Source organism: Hoplias malabaricus, chromosome 5 (assembly GCF_029633855.1).
Source record: "Hoplias malabaricus isolate fHopMal1 chromosome 5, fHopMal1.hap1, whole genome shotgun sequence".
Lineage (NCBI taxonomy): Eukaryota > Metazoa > Chordata > Actinopteri > Characiformes > Erythrinidae > Hoplias > Hoplias malabaricus.
Genome location: NC_089804.1, coordinates 21,317,152 through 21,345,044, shown reverse-complemented (window position 1 = coordinate 21,345,044; position 27,893 = coordinate 21,317,152). Strand labels below are relative to the sequence as shown.

Here is a 27,893-nt window from a genome sequence, read left to right as displayed (position 1 = left end):
ACAGTGTCTGGTCTCCACCTCTGTACACCTCCACTTCTGAGTTTGTTGTTGGACTATGGCTCGTCCTGGTTGGAAAATAGGTGTCCTCACAGAGGCTAATGTCAGTGTTGCACTTTCCCACTGCACGGTCCCTACAGAGCTATACTTGATTCTAATCTGCTGTTTCCTCCACCAGGTGATTCAGGTCCTGGTTCTGGAAGCGGGTTCTTGTTTAGTGTCTGTTCTCTCGTGGTTCAGAGCGAGTCAAGTAGGGACTAAACCGTGGCGTGTAAACCTTGCAGAGCGCTGATTGTCCAGAGAGAGTCGTCACTCTATGCCACGCAACGCAGACGACCAGCACAAACTCTCCATCTGTAAAGTCTCCAGCTGCAGCAGAGATCACGTTTGTTTTTATCCGACTCACGACGGCAGCTCGTAAAATGACGCTGTGGTCTTTTGAAGAGGTTCAAATGCTCCTTGGATCGGTGGCCGACGAAAGAATCCAGCGAGAGCTGGACGCTGCAACAAGGAAGGAACAAACTCACGCCAATAACGCCAACAACAACAACACGCCAATACACCATGAGTAAACACCGCTTAACGTCACCGCCACCGTTGTCATGCTTTCCAATGCCCACTGTTCCCCTTAGAGATGGGGTTTTGTGTCGTCACATTTCAGAGAGGAGCTGTGGTAGTGGAAAACCAACCAGGGACCAAACAGAGAGTAGAGTCCAGTAGTAGGTGCAGTGGAAAAGCACCACAAATTGCTCATTGCAGGCTCTAAAAATCTTCCAAACAGGGTCCTCCAGAATTATTTGCAGTGTGCCCTTTGACTGATTACAGAACAGAGTTTAAGGCAGTGTTTGAATCACTGTAGCAGTGGTCTAATGTGTTATTTTCCCTGGTGAGGACGGTAACACACCGTCTGTACGAACACAGTACAGGGTCCTGAAGGAAAAGTGATGATATATTTATTGTTGCTTGTGTCCTCATGACATTTAGTACACAGAACTGATTCTCAGTATCACCCACTTCTTTTTGTACTTTCCTCTTTTCTGCTGTAAACACACAAATTACACAAGCTCTGTTAAGTCAGTGTTTCATTATAGGTTTGTGTCAGCTGCAATGATCAAAGGAGATCTGTGCACAAAGCGAATTACAGTAAAACTTACAGCATCCGGCCGCAACACTCCTTTCCCATTCGTCTTTTTTTCTGGAGTTTGCAGTGAACTCTCAGATAATTTTACAGGACCTTAGTTCATCTGTTATTGTGAGGGTTGTGCTGTAATTTCCTGTGAAGGAGGGGGTGATGGAGACGGTGAACCTGGAGGATGGTTAGTGAATGAAGGTGAACAGACTTTGTATCTGTTTGAGATGCTGCACATACACATTACCAGAGAAAACACTCAGAGTCAGAGCTGAGTGCCTTGCAAGGGTGTGTGAGTGAGTGTGTGTGTGTGTGTGTCAGGTTTCTCTCACACTGTGGGGACCTAAATCTGTTTACACACTCATACTGTGGGGTTAGGGCGAGTAATGTGGGCTTATAATGAAATTAAATACAAGATACAAAGCTAACTTGTAGGTTTAGTGCAAATAAAGCTCTCCATATATTTATATACATATATAATGTGTGTGTGAAAGCCCAGTGTGTGCGTGCGCAGATGATGATGATGGGAGCTGTGTCTTTAAGAAAGCCGCTATGTGCGTGTGTGTGGTGTGTGCGTGTGTGTGTTGCTGCTGCTGCTCGGGGAGGCAGGCCGGTGTTTTTCCACTCATGCTCCTCACTAATGGTCACCAGTTTTTCAGAGACAAAGGTCAGAAAAAAGAGCTTATAAATTACATTTTTAGCGCCACGGCTCTCATTCAGCGACCAGGACACACACACCTCACACACCTCACACACACACACCAAGGGACGAGAAACACTTCTTTTCTGTCTCCTTACAAAAGGAAATAAAAGGACAAGTACCTGAGGTAAGAAAGCATCCTTATACAACTCTGTATCATCACATTCTTTTAAAGTTTACAGCAACTGTTTACGTTTTTTTTTCTCAAATTGCTGTTTTTTTCTTTAATTTTAAAATATTTACACAATTCTCTGAGTTCGCTGAGTTTCCCACCTGCTGCAACTTTGACACGGGCTTCAGGAAATCGCTTTATTTGAATGTGTTTTGCAGGTTGTTTATTATTTCACTGTTTTCTTTGTGTGTGCGTGTGTTCAGTAATTTGCTGCATACGTTTTTTCAGCCCTCGGGACTCTTTACAGTAAATATTTGCGTTTTCTCACAAAAATTGAGTTTTTATTTTCTCTCACGAGCTTAAAACGGACGCTCTTTTAAGTTTCTGTTCTCCATCTCGGGCTTTTCCAGATCTTCATCCCAAATACGTGTTTAGTGTCTACTTTAGAAAACGCGTTTTTTAAAAACCGTTTTATATTCGTTTTGCAGAATTTGGCTCGTGAGGGTGGCTTCGGGTTCAGTTGAGGTCATGTTTGGGGTCTTAATCAAGAAACTGCAGCTTGGCTGAGTATGGAATGACCTGAGGAGGGTAATCCGATTAACGGTGGTCTGTTGGAGAGAGAGAAGGAAGAGTAAGACAAAGATAGAGATGCAGAAAGAACCGAAAACAAAATAGCGTAAGGTTACGCTGAAATCAACAGTCTGTATCTGAGTTTGTAACTTCCCTACAGTTGCCTTCACTGCGTGGTGAAATTAAGTTCTCTTCTAGTGTCATGAAAACTGACAATACAAGGCCATTTAAGGTCGTATTTTATTGAAGCGCTACCGCAGGAAACACCCCCTCTTTCCACTTTAACTTGACAGTTCTGTGTGCACCGCTTCTCTGGATTTTTTTATCTACCACCTGTATTCGGTCAAGCCCCGCCCCTCCGTGCTGTGAGTGGAGGATGTTGTGTCAATCAGACGAGTGACAACTCGGGTTTCTCGTTATTATAGCAACGGCTAGGCGCTTCACGTTGAACCACTAACCAATCACAGCGCTGGAGCGCGTATATTCAGCCAATCACAAGGCTGCAGCGCGAACGCTCAGCCAATCCTAGCGCACCTGGGTGGTGTTTGTCGAAAAACAGACATAAATAGGCCAAGGGCCAATAACAAAAGTTCCGCATTAATAATTTTTCCGTTTTGATTAATATTTTGATAAAACTATGAACAAATAAATATTACAGAGGGCTTCCTGCAGCTTTTTTCAACCTTATGAACGTTGAATTAAAAGCTTAATAAGGAAACAAAATCAGTCGCAGTGGTTTAATAGTTTTGAGGAAATGATTAAGTAACCAGACATGCAAAATATTTAATACCGCTATTAAACACCGTTCGTTAAGTAATACAAACATTAGACTTTCTTTCTAGATTTTTTTTCTTGTAGTATTTAGTTGGAAGGTAGATTAAAATTACAAAGAAAAAATAAAGCCTACATATATTTTTTTAAGATTTAATACTCTCTGAAAGCAATAGTATAATTTAAAACCCTGCAATAAATTTCTGTACCACTCAGGAACACTTCCCTTTGTCCTGGTGATGGGTTGGGCAACTGTGGTGCATGCTTAGCTTGTTGATATCAAGATTGAAAGTCAAAGCAAGTCCAGCCTTGTGTCCAGCCATGTCCATTGCCAACAATAAAGGGCTGTGCAGCTGGCAGTCATTTTACTTATCGAAACCTGACAAAACAAAGTTGTTTGCCTTCCCTCACACTGGACATTATTCTTGTGCAAACAGCAACACGTCATAGAAATAAGTGGCAAGTAGCCACTGCAAGCAGGGGACCTTATGGTAAAGAGTTAAAGGGAATGAGGAACTGAAATAGAAGAGGAAGTCAAAGGTCTATAACTTGGTTATTTTTAAGAATTGCATCTTGTTGTTTGTCTGCATCAAAAGCCAAACCTGTAATTTTGAAACTATCCTACATTTTCACCACGCTACATTGACAAGTACACACACACACACACACACACACACACACACACACACACACACACACACTATTTCAAAGTAAAAGGTTCAAAAATGTGTTTTGACACTTGAAGACTCCATGGCAACCATGCTGTTCAAAGCAGTTGCAAACAGAACTTCTGTGCATCTGTAGGTAGCCTACATAGTAAACTGCTCTACTGCCTCCATCTTGGGCAACCAGCCATCTCCTCCCACTCTCAAGCACTTTCTTCTCTTCTTTTTGGCACAATTGATTCAAAAAGTGTTAAAAGTCCACTCCCCCATCAGCCCCCCCCTCCTTTTTCAGCCCTCAAGGCGATTTAAAGGTTGCCCCTCTGTCCAACAACATGGTAAGAACCTCTTATTTCTCGCACTGGCATGGTTTCGGGTGCATTCTCCTTCTGGCAGCCGTGAAAGACTTGAGTCAAGCTGGACCATCAAGCCTCTTCTGATCCCGCGTCTTCTCTAGGGGACGGGGTGGACAGGTAAAAGCCGGAAGAGTGGCTTGTCTTCAGATGAGACACGGAGATTTACTTTCCCTTTTGGCAGGTTGCTTTTGGCTCAACGTTGTTGGTAAAGGAGCAGCTTAGTATTGCATTAGTGCAATGATAGGTTCAGGAAGAATGAAATTTCTTGGTGGCCACTGGAGGACACCTGATATTGCAGTGGACCGTGATAGGCTTGAATTTTGTGGGATTTGCTGAGCTGCTTTTTGCCTTGGATTCAAGGCAAGGTAATGTATATCCACTTGCCATTTTGGTAATGATTTAACCAGTCCTTTGTGGCAGACACTCTAACCATGCCGTTTGTGTTTACACAAGGTCTAACCAGGCACTGTCGAGCTTCACAGGGAGGATAAACAAGAAAGGGTTCATGTACGATGCAGATTTGGGTCAATGCAGGTTGGAATCCAAGGTTAATACAGGATGAGGCATTAGTTTCAATGAGGTTCTGTAAGACAACAAAGGCTAACTTATCTCCAGGTTTATCTATTTCACACATGCTAGACTGGCTTTGGCCTTGACTTTTTAAAACTCAAATATCTTACGAATTATTAACCGGTACTGACTCAAGATGTTGTTTTTATTTTTTGGGAAAATAATTCCTGTCCTTAAAAAGAATTTCATGAGAATCCAAAAACAAACCACAGAAGGAATTAGTGTGGCTTATCTGTGACGCAAGGGCAGCGTCCTCTTTTTCCAGAAGATTTAGTTAATGGTCAAAATTGGTCCATTTTAAGCCCATGCCTTGTTTACATTATCATTAGCATTCGATCTGTTGGCGTAAACTGCAGGGGTCTAGCAGAAGGACACTGGAGTTTACCCAAGGGCATTAACCAGCTCAGATCACGTCCCACTCTCAGTGCTATTGTCAATAACAGCCGAAAGTTTACCCGGATCTGCATGTTGCCCAGGTTTCATGCCCCCCCCCCTCCCCTCCACTCCCCTTACCCCCCCAGCTTTGTAAGAGCATGAGTCTGCGTTCAAGACACAGAAGCATGTGAGTGGACACTGTGTGCAGTGGAATGTACTAAAAGAGGGGAGGAAAGATTTTAACATGAGCGCCCACAGGAAATGTACATGGTTTTAAATAGCGATTACGTAATGAGCCTCCCAGCCTCACGTGGATGCTGGACCTTGAAGATTCCCTGGCACTGGCCAGTACCGCGGGGCAATAGCCATTCAGTTGCATGACTAAGTCCTCCATGACTTACAAAATCCTCAAAAAGGCAACGAGGCGGAGCAAAAAGGAGCTGTTTTGACTTGACGTTTTAGTCGATTCATTGACCTATAACTCCAGCAGCGCAAATCGCTTCTAATTAGGAGCTTCCTGGAGCGTTCTGGGAGCTGGTTTAAATTGACTCTTGTTTTGAAATGAAGAGGGAGCAGTGTAGAGTTGTTGATTGGGGATATTTTTTGGAAGAAACCTGAGATGATCAAATGACTCTCTTAATAACTTTATTTCTCTTGCTGTTGCGTAAAATCTAACTCTGATTTTCCAGTGCATATAAAACTGCATTTACTATTAGCAGGCCACAATGCTGGGGCTGTTTTCTGGAGAATTTTAGTGTTTTTTTTCTGGAGGGAAATAGCTGGCCTCGGTCGTACAATGGCTGTTTTGTCATTGGCCACACTTCGCTTATGCAAATGCACTGGACCTTGGCTGAGCTGTGTTCCTGGCCCTGGACAGCTTCAGAGCACACATTTATTTAGTAAGCCTTAAAAACCTCCAAACCATACTAAACCCAGCTTATACCACTTTTAAACACACTTACAGCCCGTTTGTGGGTTATAAGTATTTAATTACACATTAACTTCATAGTAATAACTAGTACAGAGCTTCAGAAAGCACCTGTTTATATTTAGACATCAAATTCTTAGTGATAGCCACACGTTGGAATTTTCTGGTCTTGGATTTACGTTCCGTGCTTAGCCAGGCTGCCCCAGTGTTACTGGAAAAGCTATTAAGAGCAACACGATGACAACAGCGGGTTTAAATAGACAGCGAGCCTTGAGATAAAACAGAGGTGAGGGCTCGCTGTCTCCGGGCCGTCCCATCGCTGCTGTTTGGCGTGTCCTCCACCGAGGCTCAGATTACCACGAGTAGACACGGCACATGCAAAGTGAATGCTAACGCTTTTGGGGAGTGGAAATTTACTGTCCCAGTCCATGTCACCCCCCCCCCCCTCCCACTCCACCCCTCCGACTTAGCTCCAGCTCCGAAGCCAAGCCCAATCTGCTGATTGCATTTAATTGTCTTAGTTGGAGGGGTGGGTCAGGCTGTCAATCTGGGCTTACTCTGAGCTGCGGAGACATTTAGGCTGTGGCAGCCGTGGCATGGTGACAACGCAGAGAGAGCAGCACTCATCACACTGACCCAGCCATGAAGGAAATGTAAGTGTAAGAGACTGAGACGTTTGGATTTGTTCGACTGGAAATGATTTAATACCTGAGTGGGGTTTAAGTGATGGGTGTTTTTACTTAAAGTGTAAAGAGGATGTCATTGTATTTTGAACATTAACAGATATATTGTCATGTATTTCCATTTTTGTCAACTTTTAGTTTACTTCATCAGCAGCAGCTGTCCTTCACACTGTGTGAACGTTTCTTGATGAACGGACCAATAGAAATGCTCCAAAATGACTTGGAATTTAATCTTAAGGAGGATTTGTCCATCTCCTATAAAGCTGCTATTGTTGATATTCATATTTTTCATTGGACAGTGACGATATGAGACTTTTATATTTAAGATATAAACAGCTTTAAGCAAAGGTTTGTGGGTTTGTTTTGTAGGACATTACTTATATTCCAATTAGACTGGTTTTATAAAGTCAAATCAGTGTTTTCTGTACGCAGCACCATTTCCAGACGTTTCTGACTTCCTCGGTCACTCCATTCCTTGTGAAACGATGTTGGAACTGTTTTTGAATGGGGCTTCGATGTTGTGTTTTGGACATGTTTTGGAGCACCTTTCTCAATCCTTGTCCTGTTTTGACTCCCTGCCAAACAAGTTTGTGGGTGTAATGAGGGAGGACACGGGACACCAGCACTGAAGGCTTTCGCTCACTTATGTAACGTAATGTCTTTGAGTTGTAGAAAGCTGCTAAGCTTCTGAACTGTACAGTTTTAACCCTGTGAGAAAGAGGATGAGCACCAGCGGTCGTCATGAGAGCATCCAGGGCTTTGATTCAGAGGTTGTGTAACCGGATAGCAGTCTGGGATCACCGTGCTGTCAGTGTTTTGGTGTAAATTGAATGACGCTCTCTCTCAGAGGGCAATGTTTAGTGAACACATTGCGATGTTTTGTTAGCGCTCTCTGTTTTTGTTTTTACAATTTTGACGTAGAGCAGGGGTCAACTTTTCCACGGGCTCTTCCTCCTTATCGGGGTCTACACAATTCCAGACAATGAATTTGTAATGAAAGAATGCTCAGGCCAAAACAGCAATGACTGGCTTATACTTCAAGGGCACTGGTGTCCAGTGTACAGCTATATATCGGATTCTGCTCTTGGCAAGAGGGCCAGTGTGATTCGACTCTCAGAGTCTCGTGAATGTTAATAGTAAGAGGATTGAGTCTTTCAGGCTGTCTGTTCCCATTGTCTCAGACCTGGTGCTGGAGAGTTGTAGTTTTCCACTTTCTCTGCGCTCATTTTTCTCAGTTCAGTGTCACAGAGGTGTCATGGAAACCTACACTTCATTGCCTGTGAGCAATTCTCAAAGCCTACCCTAGAAACACCCGGGGTACCCTCTTTCTCACATCTTTTCTGGGGGAAATAGATGCGACACATCCATTCCAGTGCCTCCTACTATTGATTTATTGTTGTGCTTTAAAAAGTGTTTATTAAAAGATACAGAGGTGCTCCTTTCCTCCTTAAACCCTCGGAGGAACCAAAAGTACACTTCACAGAACAAACGTAATGTTACACGGTTTAAACCCCAATAAACAAACGTGTGTCTGTAAAGTTCACATTTTTGGACGCTGCAGAATTTGTTGTTTCCAAGAACATTTCTAAACCTGATTTGTGTTTAAAAGAGTGACCTTGCGAAGGGGGCTGTAGTTTGTTCATTTCCAGCCAAGTTTGAAAAGCAGCCCGGCGTAGGGGCGCCGCCAGACCATTTCTGACATCGCAAATCTGGGGCAGCTCCACAGAGCTTCTTGGCCCAGGCTCTGAAACTGGACACTCTGAGCCAGTAATAACAATTCCCTCTTTCAAAAGCGTCCTGACACATACACGCTGCGTTAATTAAAGAGACAGAGCACTCCCGACACATGCTGTAAGGGCTCGGCATGAATGAATCCCCCCTTGTGTTCTTTCTTCACCCAGTCCTATCTGATCTCGCTCTTAATGAGAAATCCGATGATGGTAACTGCAGCTGTGTTTCCTGTGTTAAAATCTCACTTCAGACCTCACTCACACATTTTCTGAAGCTGTAGACACTGGAAATTAAGTATTAATGCTTGGCCTACAGTTGGAAGGTGGAGGCTTTAGTGCAGTTCACAGCGACAGGGCTGAAGTTGTGGGTACTGCAGTTGTAGAAGATATATATATATATAATAATAATAATAATCCTTTATTAAAATTTGAAATTGATGACAAAATGCCCAAAAGATTTTCACATAAAGACTTTCAAAATAAAAAGGCAGTTGACAAAGACTGTAAGAGCGATTGTAACAATGTAATTACTACATACTAACTACACAAGTGTTGTAATTACATTGAAATAGTGCACCGTGGTTTCCCAGCTTCCTAGGGTTCATCTCAGACCACAGTGACTTCATTTCCTCACTCTCATGACAGTATTCCGCGTCAATTTCATTGTAGTTACTGTATAATAACCACATAACAATAAACCTTAAGATAAATGACTGAATAATAATAAGCTCATGATGCTTTCTCTCTGACAGCATGGCGCAAAAAGAGAAGCTCCAGTGTCTGAAGGACTTCCACAAGGACACTCTGAAACCTTCCCCTGGAAAAAGTCCCGGCACAAGGCCCGAGGACGAGGCAGAGGGCAAACACCCGCAGCGGGAGAAGTGGGCGAGCAAGCTTGACTTTCTCCTGTCCGTGGCCGGAGGATTTGTCGGTTTAGGAAACGTCTGGCGATTCCCGTACCTCTGCTACAAGAACGGTGGAGGTGAGTATCGCTCGGAAATCTCAGGGCTTGCTCTCAGTCCTGAAATGGTGTAGCTGGGGTTTCTAGCACGTCCTCAAAACAAAGGTTCAAGACTTTACCTCTTTCTTATTAGATATTATAAGAGTGTAAGACCACTGTTGTACATTTCCATGGTTTGTTCATTCATAAAGAGACATTTCTCTGTACTTCACTCTTTTGAGAGTGTAGCTGTCACTTGGCTGTGGTTTGCCTTCTCATCTTCTCAGACACAGAGCCGTGAATAAGTTACGAAAGAGTAGGTTTGTAGTGGTTCATATCTAGTTAAATCTGCTCTCATGGAACCTTTCATGAAGTGTGGGGTTCTGTTTAACCAACTCCCTGAAAGATTCATGTCCAATCAGAGTTCAAGATCCAAACATTTTGAATCATGCAGTAGCTCTGGAGGATCAGATCCATTTGCCCGACGTGGAGAAGGTCAGTTGCTGCTCTGTCGCTCCTCTGAGCTCCTCAAACCCATATTTGGAGACCCGTGTCTTCTTTGATCACCAGGCAGTAGAGAAAGTAGAGAAAGAGGATGTGTCTCGGGTTCACGTGGTAACAGCTGACTAAGGTTGAGCTAAGGCTCATGGTCAATCATTGCACACGCTCAGAAACAAGGTAACGAAGAGCTATATTATTGGCCACTAAAGTTTCACAGAGGGGAAGTGTGCTTTTAAAGGTACAACAATGGTGTTAAAGCTCAGTTGTTTTTTTCCTAAAGGTACACTGTAAAAATTTCTTGTAAACTTTACAATAAAATACTGGCAGCAGAGTTCTCAGCCATTTACCGTATTTTTACAGGAACACTACTGTATTTCAAATTTACAGCATGTTACTGTAATTGAATAATACAATAATGTACTGTAAATACTGTGATTTACAATACAACACTGTAGCAGACTTGCTGTAAATTTACAGCAATTTTTTACAGTGTACAATACATTCTCTTCTCTTCTTTCATTATACAACTGTGTCAAATAAAGAAGATGGAGTTGGGTGTGAGACACAATTTTAAAATCTACAAATAAAATAGAATAAGGTACAAACACATTCAGTAACTAAAGGTGGTGTCTAGGTGAAAACAGGCATATTTTACTAAAACAGCATTTCCAGAGTTTGTAAAACGTATACGGATTAGAAATCAACATCTGGCAACCCAGATATTCCCCAAACCCAATAAACCTAACAGAAAACGCTTGAGTGTACGTAGTCAAACAATGCCACCAGTGGCTGGGGACTGAAGCACAGTCTTCTGATTGTAGAAATCGCAGCGGTTAAGTAGGTGTGGTCTTGTAGTGAACTGTTTACATTTTAGACGTGATACCAGCTTGGGGTATTAATGATTAACAGATTTAAACAAGCTTATCAAGATGTCTTCTTCTTCTTCACGCTCAGGTGCGTTTCTCATCCCATACTTCATTTTCCTGTTCGGTGGAGGCCTGCCTGTGTTCTTCCTGGAGGTGGCTCTTGGCCAGTTCACTTCTCAGGGGGGAATCACTTGTTGGGAAAAGCTTTGCCCCATCTTTACTGGTGAGTAGCTCGTTTTGACCAGCTGTAAAACATTAAGGAGGATGATACAACACCACCACATCATTGTACACCTGCTTCTTCACAGGAAACCAAACTCTCAGCACAAAAATAGAAAGCTGGGGGATACCCACACAGTCTCATGATAAGCTTGAAGCAGTTTGACTCAAACAACATTCCCAGGATTTGTAGAATGTGTACAGAAATGTATTTCAGTCTCAGAGAATATAGAGGCTACATTGTGACACATGGCCAGTGAACTCTAACCCCAGCCTTAAGCTCCAGAAGGTCTGAGCAGAGCTAAAATAACCTCCCACACATGTTTACGGCACTGTTTCTGTCAATTTTTACTTCGTAACAGTCGGGAATGTCGATTTAAGCAGTGCTTTCATTGGACGGGAGCCAACATGCCTGTGTACAAGTGTCATTGGGTATTAAGATTTGACATCAAACATATATCTGACATAAACACAAAACTGACATTAACCTCAGTTAATGAGCTGGACCAATCAGAAACAACCAAATGCTCATGTGGTGTAACATCACAGCCAACTAGGACTAAGTGGCCCAATCTGACACAATGTAGATGTCTTGTTTACCAAAGCAGGCCTGGATACCTGGACCTGAACATTGTAGAAAACAACCACAGTCTGATATCCCCCTCAAATTGTTCAGTCCTGGCACATACTTTAGTTGGGTTCCTTTATAAGACAATAAAGACAATGCTTAAAGCAATAAGGATATCCCCACTTTTATCCTCAGGACCCTCGCCTCGCAGGAAATACGTCTCAAGAACAAATAAGGGAAGAAGTCAATGGCCATAGACAGCTTCCAGCTCCCATCGAGGCCTACATGATTTGTAGAATAGTAAATCAAAAACAAACAACAAAAAACGAGAGCAATGTTTCAGTGGCTTGATGAGGCATAGGAGCTATTTTCTCCCTCACGCCGAGCTACTTCTGCCTCAGAGAAAAAGAATCTAGGCTGAGAGAATGTAATCTGATGAAATGCAATTTCCTAAACGCACCAAAATGACTAATGCGCTCACACACTTTCGGAATGTGGACTCTCATCAGCACATTCAGCTGCTCCTACTCATAGTAACCCACTTCTCGGGACCAGGGCGGTGTACAGAGTGTGCTGAATTCAATGTTGTTATAGCAGCAGAGCAGCCAAACATGAAAGGGGTGACTAGCAATGAGTTTCTGTGCAGAGGAGAGCCACCTTCACCAGGAAGGAGAAGAGCAAGGGCAGAGCGGAGGCTGTTATGCCCTCGTCATTTCTGTTTTCACTTCTTGTGCTGCCTGTGTGCACTTCACCGAGATGCAGGCTAGAGGTCCTATTTATACGGCTAATCCGGACATGATAAACCTGATGTTATTAATTCTATTCACTCTGCCAGGCACTTACAGTAGATTTATTTTTAGACAGGCCAGCAGTACAGGCAGCCTTGCTACATGCTGATTTGTTTGTACAGTGATAGCGCATGCTAATAAGCTAGCAAGAACGACCAAGATCCTGTTGTTTCTCTGAATTATTCATATTATGTAAAATTACATAATAACTACATAGTTATACATTAGATTACAACTGATTACAGTTTTATTTAATATTCCTTTAAAGCAGACAGGTTTGAGAGGGTTTGCACTGTGATTATGGAGGTTTATACGCATGTAAGCAGCATTGGGCAGTACTTACACAATATACTGTAATTACATTGTAACTAAATAGCTATTACACTAGATTACATTTCCTTTACATTCACCCTCAACGTAGAGAGGTTTGAGTGTTCTTGACCAGTCAAGCCAGTGCAATGTAAACAGGGTTGGGCTGGACACAGTTAATGAAGTCCCAGGTTTAACCCTTAAATATGAAGACACTACTTTAATAATTGAATGTAATACAACAATTAAATATTTAACTACATGTTAATTACACAGTTACACACAGTTCATTATAACCAGTATTAATTTTCCATGCCTGTCCAGCAGCTCATTTCTCAGCTCATCATTCCCTGCCTCCACCGTGCAGGCCAGTGTTGTTTTGTTTACTCAGAGTGGGAAAGAAATAGCGTTGAGGCAGGGAACCTAAACAGCTGCTAATTAGCTTGTTGTCCACAAAGTGCAACGGCTGAAACAGAAGAGTCATCAACCTGAGACAAACACTGACAGCTGGCAAACACAGGGATGAACCTGGGGCGGCTCACGTGATTGGAGAGGGAGAAGGAAGTCGGTCACATGCACATATTTATTCACCTCTTGCTCTTGGTCACATGACTGTTCTTCCCCTTTAGAGTCAACATGGAACACTGACACTGATGCCGTTTATGACTGACTTCTACAAAAAAAATTCTGATTGTTTTCTTGGCGTGTTCGTACATTAGAGAAGTCACCGTTGGCTAAAAACCTTTGTTCCAACTTTTGTCCAGCTCTGAATAAACCCACACATCCCGTTCTGACCCCTAGGACCAGGAGGCAGTGCACAAATAAGGCCTGCACCTCAACTTTCTAAGGTTCACTGATGCCAAACGGTCTGGATGTTTTTGCTACACAACAATGACAAAAGGAAGAGGCTGATATTATGATTCCCACTGTGCTCTTACTGTAACTCTAACTGTCAATGTTTCTCCTTTTTTTTCCCCCCACGCAGGTATCGGCTATGCGTCTATTGTGATCGTCTCCTTGCTGAACATCTACTACATTGTGATCTTGGCCTGGGGCTTGTACTACCTGTTCCAGTGCTTTCAGCCGGAGCTTCCCTGGGCCAGCTGCAATAATCCCTGGAACACAGAAAAGTGTGTCGAAGACACACTCCGCAAGAACAAGACCCTCTGGGCAGCTGCGAACACCACCAACTTCACATCTCCAGTCACTGAGTTCTGGGAGTAAGTATCCGAATGAGAGATAAGAAAAGATTGTTAGGTTTGATGTCTCATAGAAACCTATTCACACCCTATTTATTTTTTCAAATGTCACTCTGTCTTTGACACTAAATGGTTAAACTCAAGAGGAGATGCAGGTAATGTGGCATGTTTTCAAACAGCGGGCGACCTCAGTAACCTCTGTCCATGACTTCAGCCTTTATAGAGGCCCTGTTTGCAAGGCCAAGTCAGAACATGCTTTGAGTCAGCTTGCATAAAGTAATTACCTGATAAAGGGGCTGGACAAGACTGGCTGAAGCTGGAGCTGTGGTCATAAACTTGTCCTCGTCCACTCTACTGCGTCTGACTGTTGTTTTGCTTCATAGTTAAACACCCATTCAGTTCAGACGTGTCCTGCTCGGGGGGGCTTGGAGTATGTGATATTTGTTTATCTGGCGAGAAGGCTCTTGTGATTCTTGACATTGCTCAAGAGTTTCTCATGTTACCTCCCAAGGCGGAACGTCCTCAGTATCTCTGATGGCATCGAGAAGGTGGGACCGATCAAATGGGACCTGGCTCTGTGTCTCCTGGGCGTTTGGGTCATCTGTTTCTTCTGCATTTGGAAAGGCGTGAAGTCTACAGGAAAGGTGAGACTCTGGAGAGTTTCCTGTTAACACGTTTCCACAGAACAGCTTGAGCGTTGGCCTCCTAGTAAAGCAAAGCTTACCGTCTTGCATCTGTGACTGTGGATCAAGAGTTTAGCTCAGATTTGGGAACACAAACATAACCTACACCCACAGATTAATGCTGAAGGTAGTGAATGAAAACATGGCCCCAGTAGACGGAGCAACCGCAGGCAGACGGCAGACCACAAATTCGATCGAAAGCCGCCTTGTCCAGACTCTTAAATCCCTGTTTATCGATTGCTGGACTTGGGTGTACATTCCCCTCCTGAGTATACAGTTGTGAACATCACAGCAATGGCCTGCCAACACACTGTCAACTCAGATTTATCTTCACCCACAACACGACTACATTAGCTGCGGGAAAATAGTTGCCTTGTAGCCGAGAGAGGTCTCGTCTCCTCACTGAATCTCACAAATGACTTTAGTGACTGCGGTTGGAAAGCAAAGCAGCCAGCACTTTGTTTTTGATGTAATTATCTGTCTAGTCCTCGGTATTGTGGTCGTTATTGGATCACAACCTGGGAATCGGAATTTGATGCAGAGAGTGGACAGTGTTTCTTACTGTCTTTGCCAAAAACACACAGTTAGAAAACCAGCCTGTGATACTCTGAAACTTCCAAAACCGTGGGAGAAATTCCACTGGTGTCGTCTTCATTTATCTTCATCCTTTTTCAATCTCAAGGGTTCTGAATAAAAATTGAAATAGGAACGGAACTTCTCTGCAGTGTAACACACCGTATCAACTGTTATTAATAACTTTTTAGATGCTTACTATTATATTATTATTACACATTCATTAAAGTAAGTCCAGCTCAGAGTTGCTCATTTATTCCATTAATAATCACCTGAGAGGATAACGTTATTACACATTATTTCTATCTTGTGTTCCTACCTTGTCTTCTTGTAGGTTGTGTACATCACAGCAACCTTCCCATTTGTGATGCTGATTGTCCTCCTGGTCCGTGGGGTCACTCTCCCTGGGGCCACTGAGGGCATCAAGTTCTATCTGTATCCTAATGTCACTCGCCTGGAAGATCCGGAGGTAAGGCCCTCTGTCGATGCGTAGCTGATGTAGTCTTACACTCTATTTTCCATCACACGTTAAGGAATATGACTTGGTGAATGATGGTATGTTTCAAGGCAGCAAACATAATATGTGTGCCTGTATTAACTATGTAATTACACACTGACAATACCAACAACAGTGTAACTATTGATGAAATAGTCATTGTTTTGTACCTTTTATATGAGGATAGTTTCTGGTAATAAATAAGTGCATTAGCTTGCTTGATTTTCATGTAATTACACAAGTATGTCTTGTTAGTTACTATGTTATTACATAAAGTGGTGATCAAACGTACCCTTTGTTACAGCACATTAGTATCTTAACTGTTCCTCTCCTATATCTAGGTGTGGATTGATGCTGGGACACAGATTTTCTTTTCCTACGCCATTTGTCTTGGAGCGATGACGTCCCTGGGAAGCTACAACAAATACAAATACAACTGCTACAGGTGAACGTCCGAGCCCGGGGGTGGGAGGCGGGGATTAGTCCAGTCAACGGGCAAAAAAAAGTGGGGACGTAGGTTCCTTTTGTGTTAATTAACAAGCTCCATGACATATGTGTGACATAGGGACTGTTTGCTGCTGGGAGGCCTGAACAGCGCTACCAGTTTTGTGTCTGGCTTCGCAATATTTTCCGTCCTGGGCTTCATGGCACAAGAGCAAGGGGTGGACATTGCCGATGTGGCAGAGTCAGGTACGAGGGTAAAAGTAGCAGTGATGGTGGGCACTGTTACTTCAAATAAAAAAAAGCATCCAAAAGATTTCTGTAGAAAACAACAACGAAAATTCGGAGAATAGCGCTAAAATAAACCAAAGGTTTGAAATTTGGAAATTTCGGCAATCAAACGCTCCTCGGCACGGCACACAAATTGGTAAACAAACAACCAGCCGAAGACCTAGTACATCATCCGGGATTTTCCCTTCTGGTTGGAATCGCCAAACAAAACAAGAAACAAAAGGAAAGGTGTTGAGAGAATGTGCATGGAGACCCTGGGAAAAAGTGAGCACAATTGGATCTTGTCCAGTCCACTAATGAGGAAGAGTCTACAGTTAGTTTTGAGCGCGCTCTGAGAGCCGGGGGCGAATCTTACCAAGAGACATCTTGTGCAAAGTTCACAAAGCAATAAACATGTACAGGTCAGACTTCTCTTGGGAAGCCTGGCCTTTTCTAGCTGACTCTGGTCTCTATTGTTAACGTTTGGCTCCTGTTCCAAGTGGATCCTATTGGTTCGGTCCCTCTCATCCTGTAGACCATATTGGGCAATTATCAAGCTCTTCAGTTATCAAGCTCTTCATTCCGCATGCTCTCTCCATTCAGTTGTACCATTCCTTTACTTCCTCCTCTGGTGGTAGACTGACGAGGTGAAGAAGTACTTGACGGCCTGGTTGATTTTCGAGCTCCTCACATTCCTCATGGTTTAGTTCTTCTGCAGCTCTGTTACTGCCTTGATCTTATTGTGAGGAGACTCTTGCTCCAGGAGCTCTGGGTTGGGATTAAAGACTTAAGTTTTTAACCTGGTGTTTAGGGAACACACTTGATTTAAAGAACACAGGATTCTCTGCAGAAGAATGTGATCAGTGCTGTGCTTAGCCACAGGAGTCTCCTGAGAGAGTTGAATACACACTGTATGTCCAGAGACTTGCTTTTCAGTGCCTTTTATTTTTAATTTTTTGGGAGACACTGATCATTAACCTATAGAATAGAACACTCTGGAGCAGCTGCACATGAGCCAATTTGCCGAATGTCAGCCAGTGAGGTGTAGAGTCCTCCTGCATTGGGATATATAGCATTGCTACTGTGGTTTTGATAGTGATAGAGCTGTATTTCAGATAAGCAGCTGCTTAAAAACAAAAATAAAAAATCTTTGGACATACAATGTAATGTTTAACTACACACCACAGAAGGTAAGCAGCGAACAGGGTTGGTTTTAAAAGCCTAGTCTTGTTTAAAGCACAAATCTGACCCTGAAGGACACTCAGTTTGTACCTGAACATCATATCATTAGTTTGGCTGCTTCTTGTTGTAAACAATGCTATGTGTCTGTAGTTGTTGGGTGTTTTTTAAACCTGTGCTAAAACTGATTCTGCTAGGCTAGGTGTACTCAGGAAAGTTTGGATTAGAAAAGGCTGTCAGTCACACGTTTATCTACACTGTTGTTGTTGTGTGTTAGTGTTTATGACCAGAACATTTATTATCTCTATGATTGGGGATGTATAGTCATATTCTTCTGTGATATTTCACGCCTAGATAGTGTCGAGATGCTGAGGTGCACATAAATGTACACTGTAGAAAAATGCAGCCACCCAGACTACCTTACAATTCCTTAAAAACACTCCAAAGCTGAGGCAGCTTTCGGTTTGACCTCGGATTAAGGGTCAGCCGTGGGTTTCTTTACAGTGTACACTGATAAACTCCTCACAGAAATCATTGGCAGTAATGAGCTTGGCACCACACTTCATATCCGCTCGCGGTTTCTCTGTATTTCTCGATTTGGTCTTTGCTGCTGCTCGCGATGCAGCGGCACGGATCAAACAGCTCTACTGACTGGCCTCGCTAATTCTGCTTTCTCCACCTTCATTCCCCACCCCCCCTCTTCTCCACCTCTAGGTCCTGGCCTGGCCTTCATCGCATATCCGAAAGCTGTGAGCATGATGCCACTGCCTACCTTCTGGGCCATTCTCTTCTTCATCATGCTTCTGCTACTGGGTCTCGACAGTCAGGTCAGTGGAGCAGGAAAATGGGACCATAGGCATTCGGAAGGTCCTACAGGTTACACTCTTATCTTACAACACTTCTAGGACATCAGCGCTTGAGGATTAACTGTTTTAAAATCAGTAGGGGATGAGATGAGACTCTATCGCCCTGGTCACACTGGTCTCGCTGTTTATCTGAAGAGCGCTGGTTGTTATTTTACCATCACAAAGTGAGCTCCTGTCCACTGGTGGCACTGTTACCCACACAAACCCTCGGTTATGTACCTGAAGAAGAATCACAGAGGATGCTTAGGGTATAGATTAGAGCTAGTGCAGGGGGTTGAGGTTAAAGGAAGGTTAGGATTAGTGTTAGGATTAAGCTAATAGTCAGATTCATGGTTTTCCAAGGTGATACACATTATACGACTCCTGGGAACGGCCTTCCTGTCAAATATGTTCACAATCCCATTGAGGCTGTTCCTCAGAGAAGATCACACTGAAGCTTCCTCAGGCGTTAGAATGTACTAAGCTTCGCCATAGTGTTGTACTGAAGATTACTAACAGGAAATCCCAAAGGGACCTGCATTATAAAGATTTTTTCACAACTGTGTATTCAGTTTCAAGCACTCTTTCAGTCTAATTGTGATAGTGAGTGGATAGTGTGCTAAGCTGTGGTGCATCCCTCCTGCACACACTTGGTGTTAAGTGTGTCAGAACTGCACTGGGTTTAATATATTTTGTGCTGATAAAAGGCTCATAAATCTCCTAGTCGTTTCACAAGCTGGAGATATTTGTTTGCCATTCGAGCCACATGATATACACAAGGAATTTGATCTGTCGAATTAGGACAGTGTAATAGCAGACCTACATGAGTATGCCATGGTTTTCCTTTTTGTATTTATGGTCATCTCACCAATGACAGATGTAATTTTGGCATACAGAAGATTACACTCCTAAACATGGGGCTGTGACACAAGAGGGGAAGAAAAAACTCATGTTTGTGGGCAACTGTTCAGCCTTGCGTCAGCTGGGGGGGTCTTATATGATCGCATTACACCCTCCCAGTGAAATTGAACTCTGCGCTAAGTCAGTGGGGTTCACTCTGGCCAAGGGAAGGGACCCGGCTGGGCGTGGTGCTGGCCCAGTTAAATTGAATCTGGCTTTCTGAAATGGGATTAGAATAGCTGCACTGGGCAATGTCGAGTGAAGCCCATGTACAGTAGAGAATATGGAGCAGGGGTCAGTACGTAATAAAGAAATGTGGATAACAGATGTACAGCTTCACATTTAAAACCTTTTAAACGAGATACACCTTTCAAAACCCCCAAAACTCAGTATCCAGGTTCTGAGGTATTCAAATCCACACCGTAAACCCAGTCCTGGTTTTCGTAATGATGATCGGTGACCAGTGGCTTACACCAGTATCTCAGAGTGTGTATTGAGAGACCATTACATTTAAGAGCATTGAACAAACCCTGTGTTTGTCTCCTGCAGTTTGTCGAAGTGGAAGGACAGATCACATCGCTGGTGGATCTGTATCCATCCTTCCTACGGAAGGGTTACCGTCGAGAAATCTTTATAGCTATAGTATGCTTTGTGAGCTACCTGCTGGGACTAACCATGGTCACTGAGGTACGTACTGGAACAACCCGCTTTTCTTTGGAAGAACGGGAGGGTGATTTACAATGCAACCTTTTGAGAGCCTGTTTCTTTGCTGTTTTGCAGGGTGGCATGTACGTGTTTCAACTCTTTGACTACTATGCAGCCAGTGGTGTGTGCCTTTTGTGGGTTGCATTCTTTGAATGTATCGCTGTAGCCTGGGTTTATGGTAAGTGACGCCTGGAAACGAGAAACCCTTCGTTATTCGTGTCCTTCGAGTCCTTAGAGTCAAGGAGATTGTTTCGACTTAATGCAAACGAGTTATGGCAGAGTTTGCCAATCACAGAGAAGCACCCTCTGAGATTACAGTATTATTGGCATTAGGTCAGTGTTCCCCAAACAGCGAATAGGAGTGGACCGTCTAAAGCGTGTTGTTGTGAAACGTTTGATCGTTGGGCGGAGGTGTGTTGAAGGAGAGTTAGTCAGAGTTAGAGTAAACACTTTATTGACCAAAGCTCGTCTTTGATCTTTGAGATTTAATCAGTGCTACTGTTTCCTACTTTCAGTCTTTAGAAGTCACTCTTGACTAATTCCGATTGTAGATTAAAGAATATTTGTTTTATTACAAGAGAGGAATCCTCCATCAATTCCTATCTCAGAAATAATTTGAATTCTAAATGTAAAATGAATAATGAATAGAACTCAGTCTGTGTTTATAACACGCTTTATTCTTCATTTATTATTATTATTATTATTATTTATTCATTTATTTTTTGCACAGTACAGAAAATGAGAAAGAATTAAATTTGCTGCAACAGTAGAAAGTAAAATTATGTGAAGGGAAGGTATAGAAACACAAGAAGCACATTCCCTCTGAGAAAATATATAAATAAATAAATAAACAGACACAAAATGCAAATATAAACTGATTAAATCACATAACAGTAAATAAAAATATTTGTACATACATTTACACTTCATGCACATGTCCCAGTGAGTTCAGATCGTAACAGGACTGTACCATGAATAAACAGCTTCTTTTCCCTCTCTGTAGGCGCTGATAATTTCTATGATGCAGTTGAGGACATGATTGGCTACAGACCAAACCCCTGGATGAAGTGGTGCTGGACTGTAATCACGCCTTTCCTTTGTGTGGTGGGTATTTTTCACCTTTGTTTTTGAGACTGCTGTTGGCAACTTGTCTTCAGTCCCCCAAGGTTACAAAGGTCCTTCAGAACCCATTCATTTTCAATGGGCTTCACGCCAGGACATGGCCATGGAGTAGACCACTACAGCACCTTCTGCTTTCAGAAGCTTGAGTTACTCTGGCTGTGAGTTTTAGGGTTTCCCCATGTTTTAGTTTTCTCTGACAATGAGATTAAATCCTCTAACACGTCCCACTACATCACTCCACTCTTAACGCTATGTAACAGCACAGACACATTCACAGAGAAACAGGTCCGTATCATGATACTTCCACCACCATGCTTCACAGTATGTGATCTCGGGATTATGTTCAGTCCTTTTTTAGCTTTGCCATGGTTTGAAAAGAGCTCATATTTGTTTATATATCATCGCCGTCCAAAGAATATCATAGAGGAACTTAAAAGAAAAACAAAAAAAGCTTAATTTCAATGGAAGTCAATGTACAAAGTTTTTCTGGTGCCATTTTTCCGCTTCAGATTTGCCCTGAAATAAAAAAAAAAAGAAACAAAATTAAACAAAAACGCCTCACTTCTTGCCTCAGTGCTGGGGTCCAGATGGAGTGACCATCTGCCCAGTAGAACGGATGAATGGGGCGTTAAGGATGGGCATGGGATTAGTTTCTGGGGGAGCAGGAATGTACTTTTTCCCCCTGAAAGTCTGCTATCTGCAATAAACCAAAGAGCAATGTTTATTCGTCCAATCCTCAGGCTGCGGGTAAAGGTCAGGGTGGTAGTTTATTTGGTTTAAAGGCTAAACCTTTCTCACACACACACACACACACACACACACATCCATCGAGGTTCTACTGTGTCCATGGTGGTCTCCTCAGCGCTGCCACACATTCAGAGCCAGAGGTGCTTTATATCAGCTTTGAGTCTGTGGTTGGAACTGCACATTAGCTTCTTTTATGGGTGTTATAAAAGCCGACAGCTTTCTGCTTTGAAATATCTGTATTCCTTCACAGAGGGAGACAGAGATTAGGTTTTATTCAGGATTATTCCTTTAAAAACACCACAGACCCCCTCATTTCAATTCATGAATTGCACATCATTATACTATACTACACTTCATTCGCCTTAAACTCACATGTCTCTGGAATAATCAGTTTACGCTCCACAGAGTGGGTCCCCCACTTGGAAGCAGCCAGATCTAACCACTTAGTACAGAATCTCAGCCACACCCAGGCCACTAGGTGTCAGCATAATGTGAACACCAACATGGTCAACATGGTCTCATTCTCTTCTCCAGGGATGTTTCATCTTCTCCTTGGTCAAATACAAGCCTCTGACCTACAACAAAGTCTATGAGTACCCTGACTGGTCCATTGGAGTGGGCTGGACCCTCGCTCTCTCCTCCATGATCTGCATACCCATGGTGGTGGTGATCAAGATCATCCAGTCTGATGGACCTCTCATCGAGGTAAGTGCTGCCATCTCAACCAGGGAGTGACTTGGTGTGGAATAACGGAGGGGCAACCACTGCACACAGATTGGGATGGTCTTGAGTAGCTGTACATGAGCTTAAGTGCTCCAGGCACGACTAGAGGGCTATACATCTCCCCAGTACTGGGCCGTGGAGCAGTGGAACTCTAGGGTGAGGAAGGTCTATCCTGTAGCTTTGGAATGAGCTGAAGTGGACTGTCCACACGACTCGACTGAATTCTGAGAGTGAAAGGGTTAAATCCTCTCAGTGATGAGGAACTGCTGTTGATATTCATGGCCCGTTTAATCTTTGACCAAAGAATTTGCATCGTCTGCCGGGCTCAACTTTTGCGATTAATATTTTATGCAAAGTCTTTGTGTTTTATAGGATGTTAAACAAAACACGGCCCTGTTCCTGTCCGTCCAGCTTTCCCTGTATTCCACTCCCTACTGCAGTTACAGTTCTTATGTTTTTATGAATATTTGCTTTAATGGTGCCCTATCACTCCAGAGAACACAGTTCTGGTTCTTAATGAAACGTCTGTGACCTGCTTTGGTCCAAACCCCACGAGCCCCACAGCAGTGTTCTCCCCCTGTGTAAACCGCCCTGTTCAGAACGCCCGCTTTCAGCACCTGTTCCTTTAAATGATAATGAGCCGCTCTCTGTTCACCCCGACCCCGAGCGCACAGCAGTGAGGAGCGAGGAGCAGAAGCTCTGGTTTTTAGCCGTTTTCACTCAGTTCTCTTTCTTCTCCGTTTTTACTCAGTGCTCTTATTTCTCCGCGCTCGTTGTGTCTGTTTTGCTGAGTTTAACCTCGTCTTTGCGCTCTCACATAAACACGGATCCAGCGCTGTGATTGGACAGACTCGGCCAAGGGGGTGGGTCAATTCTAAAATCTCTGCAGGAAAGGGACTGGGTGGTGTTGTTTCACAGTGTGTGTGTGTTGGTGGGCTCCACATCCCTATATTAATGCGCACATAAATTGAAAAAGTGATATCAATGACCATTTGACAACTTTTTACAAAATATATTAATGTTTTTATTTTATTTTACAGAGGATTAAGGCTGTGGCCGCCCCAGTGAGGGGAGGGGCAAGTTCATGCCCCCTGGAACACCGTCCCAAGAACACAGAGCTGGCACATCCTCTGGACCCCAACGGGAACAATGGCTTGATGAAGCCCACCCACACTATTGTAGAAACCATGATGTGAGCGCTCTCTATGAGAGGATTCAATATGCTTTCCATTTTATATATATATTTATATATATATGATTATATATAGTCGTAGGACCAGGTTTACATATCTCTGTATCTGCACTAGGAGTCCTTGTTTTTTGTTTTGTTTTGTTTTGTTTTTTTCTACAGAGGAAGTTACATTTATTGTTTTTATTCATTTTTGCTTTTGAATATTTTTATCATAATGTTATTATTCTTTTACTATTATTCCTATTATTGTTTATGTAATCAGAGGGAAACTAAAATCACACAACACAAATCACACAACAGTATCTCCGAGATAAACATTAGCTTTGCTTTTATTATTACATTTCTGTAAATAACATTTAATGTCTTTATTGGAGTGGACAAAACAAAACAAAACACAACACAGACACCCTGTCGAGGGGCGTGTACAAGAAAATGACGTGTATAGGATGTTTTAAGAACGATGTGAGTGCACCCAGAAGAAAATGCCACTTGATACGTGACGTACAGTGTCTTGTTTGTTTCGTGGCTGTGATCTCGTGAGGTCAGTTGAGTTTATCTTTGTTGCCGTTTGTTGTTTTTGCAGTCGTACGTATTTCTTAGCACCCAGACCGTCAACTAGACCGGGCATTTCTAGACGTTAACAGTTGCACCGAGGACACTACTACCTTCTTTTCCAGGTGCTGATACACTGAAACTGCCATTGCACTAAAATACATCATTTTTACCCGACTTTTGAAGCACAAATGGTCACACTAACTCTAGCCATCGCTGTATCTCCTTAAGAACCGCTACAACAATAAACGACACTTTACTTGAAGGCTACACACACAGAGACTTTATTACACTTGTATAAGCATTATTACAAAGGGATACTAGCGTATTTTTCCACTTATAACACTGTTATAAAGCATAATTAATATGTTAATAAGCCTAGCACCTTATCTTGGTTTTGAAAACCAACTTTAAGTAACTGCAGTTTTTCATATAATATTATCCTCTATGTTATAAATGAATCCCATGCTTATACATGTGTTTTAGAGCCCCTTTGTAAGTATGTACTTCCAATAAAAGTGTTATAGACTGAACATACTGTAGGTGCTAACTCACTTAGCATCACCTGAGCAGACCTGATTTCCCAACACTCGTCCGCAGGTGAATTTAAATTGACTCACTCCTTCCCACGTTTCAAAACGTTACCGGCTCCTACGTTAATATCATTAATAACAGTTTGATCATTCTCTCTGGTCCTGGAGTGTTAAAATGTGAAATCTGGCCCATGTTGTTGAGCTACATCCGTTGAAAGATAGTTCAATAGAAATATATATGCATACATAAAGCTATTTTTTATTACGGTGTCAAATTCAATGCAGTGTCTCTTTTTTCACATTTATCACATTTGCCTTTTTGTATTCAGCATAATAAGACTGTATTTGAATTCTGCTGACAAGTAGCGCCATGTTTAGAGCAAAGAAGCTCCTCCACAAACTGTTGTGAGGGAAAAAGAAATTGTGAGGAAACGCTTGCTGCAGATTAATGTGCAATACTTTTGTAGAAAGCACTTGCATTTGTTCTTGTCATTTCAAAAACAATAGAATGATGGTACTTTTGAGGCGGAGGAATTGAGACAAAGGCACGTCAGGGGCCAATGTAACACCGCTCGGAAATTACTGCAATTCATTTCTTAATTAATTTCAAATTTAAAAAAAGTTTCCAAGTTTTAAAATCAGAACAAATGGTGGATAATGTTTGGGTTTGTGCTGATATCACATTCTTCATTTCCCTGATTCAGCTTCGTCCAGAAACAATAACGAAGCACTGAAGCCAAACAATTTGGATGTTAATTATTTTAAGTTTGTTGCTAATTTTATCTTAAATGTGAAATATTATTGCGAATGTTGAAGGCCCTACTTTCCCCACAGTGTCAGAATTTCCCGCCCACCTCAAGATGACAAAGACACCTGCGTCTTCTAAGAATAGACAAGGTTTTTAATCTTTATAATCCTTGAAATAACATTTTAAAAATGTCAAAAAAGGTTTTTTAAATATTGCTTTTTCATTTAATTACCTAATAAATATTTATTTTTGTAAAAACATTTTTACTGAACGTTTTGGTGAGCCTCTGCTTTAGATCCATCTGCTCTCTGAGCCCAGAACAGTGACCAGTCCTTTTAAAAATGACCTAACGACAATGCTGGCCCTTATCCAGGGTATTTTAACACACGTGTGGCTATTTAAAACATGTTTGGCGAGCTGTAAACCAGTGGAAAACCAGGCAGAGATAATACAGGGATAAATATAAACCGTGTACCCCTCCTCCATTCTTTTCAAGAGGTCACTGTGGTCAGAAATCTCGTCCCAAACAGCTGAGCCAAAAGAGCTTGGAGAGGCCAGCAGCTGGTGCTGCACTGTGCTTGTTGAGAGCGGAACGGATAGCACCCGTGGGAGAAAAGATCGGCAAAGTGTCCAGTAGAACATGGAAAAATCCAAACAACTTCCCAGGCTTCACTTTCAAAAGCAAGAAGGATGTGTTTCTCAGGACAGATGCAATTCAGGAGCGGCCAGATTCCCACCGGAGACTATTCACAGTCCTCCGCAAAAATATTTGCTATAAATATCCAGCATGAGGCTGTAATAAAGATTTCCACCCCCTCCCCCCTCACAGCCCGTGTTCACTAGCTTCACCTCCGTGTCGTCACCGTGACCATGTAAGGAATTCCAGGGAAGGTGGCATTTCTCTAAGACAAAAAAAGAATGGCTAATTATGAGTCAACGTATGCAACAAGATCTGAAAAAAATTAGATATTTGACAAAAAAGATCAGTCCAGAAATTCCTAATATTTATAAATGATGATTGATAGTAATTTTACCAGCACTATGCAAGCTCCAGTCCACTGGTGGCGCTGTTTCACTTAATCCGTTCAAATGCTCTGTTATGAGCCGAAGGAGCAATTACAGAAACAGTGCTGTAAACCGTTGTGGCCGAACATTACACAGTCCCGAGACATTCCTGCAGCTCTGGACCCTCTGGAGATTAGATTTAGGATTAGATTTAGTGTTTTGGGTGGGGTTAGGTTTAGGCCGTAATTTAGAACTAGTGTCGGGTTGTAGCAAGCTTCACCCAACATAGCAACTCCTTCTCAACAAAAGCTGTACATTTTCTCTTAGAGAAACCTCCTTCGACCCAGTTTTCCAAATATGGTCGTGTCATAGGATACAGACTGATGACTCTTCAATATTCGGTTTCCTACACTTTAGGGATCACAGTGAAATTGTTATTAAGGCACTTTAAGTAGGTTCAACCGCCCCCTAGACTCAGTTCTACCTGTAGATTCAGGACTACCCCTGGTTCTGGGGGTAGAAACATGGACTCCAGCTGAAGCTTAGGGTGCAATCTTAGAAACAAAAGCAGGAATGCACTCCTAACAAGCTTCTGGGTTTGGATACGTGACATAAACCTTTAATTGGTTCAGTACGTTTTATGAAGGTTCTCACACATCTCACTTCCATCTAGCCAAAGTTCTTCAGGGAACCGCAAAGGTGTTCTTCTTCAGCATCGCCTCAAATAAACCCTTTAAAGTCGGAAGGACAAAAAAAAAAAAAATAATAAAACAAAACAAAACAAAAAAAAAACCTGTGTGAAAACATTAGCACCACCCATTCTTTCCTTCCTGAATGTAGACTGTGGCCTGTAAATAACACCAACCTTATCATTCCACCTTAAATCCATGTCTGAATCTCAGCTGGTTGTTCAATGTCTGAATCTCAGGATTTTATGCAGAGTGTGTATTAATGGTTTTGTTTATGAATGAAGCATTATGGACTAATTAATTATAAATTCACCAATGATAACGTCTCCCCGCTGTTTCCGAACCCATCAATGCCTTCTTTACTGTACCCCGCCCTCTTACTATCTCCTTGTCTGCTATTTACAGTGCACCTTTTATTATTTCTAGTGGATAAAATAACAAAAATATATTTTAGTATGTGCTTTCATAGAAGATTTGTAATTTGGCAATTTTGTGAAAAAAAATAATAAAAAGATTT

The 27,893-nt window shown here is 42.4% G+C and overlaps 1 protein-coding gene across 2 annotated transcripts; it reads left to right on the top strand.

Moving 5' to 3' along the window:
- The first annotated feature begins 1,727 nt into the window (after window positions 1-1,727).
- Window positions 1,728-27,893, top strand: slc6a6b (solute carrier family 6 member 6b). 2 transcript variants are annotated; one of them, XM_066671604.1, is made up of 14 exons: window positions 1,728-1,953; window positions 9,336-9,565; window positions 10,979-11,113; window positions 13,760-13,994; window positions 14,485-14,617; window positions 15,564-15,698; window positions 16,067-16,170; window positions 16,291-16,415; window positions 18,330-18,442; window positions 19,910-20,047; window positions 20,141-20,243; window positions 21,069-21,169; window positions 22,469-22,639; window positions 23,698-27,893. In XM_066671604.1, the coding sequence occupies exons 2-14, from the start codon at window positions 9,337-9,339 to the stop codon at window positions 23,851-23,853; spliced, it is 1,878 nt and encodes a 625-aa protein (XP_066527701.1). In that variant the 5' UTR covers window positions 1,728-1,953; window position 9,336; the 3' UTR covers window positions 23,854-27,893. The 2 variants fall into 2 exon arrangements, with proteins under 2 accessions (XP_066527701.1, XP_066527700.1); XM_066671603.1 differs by lacking the exon at window positions 1,728-1,953 and adding an exon at window positions 6,698-6,823.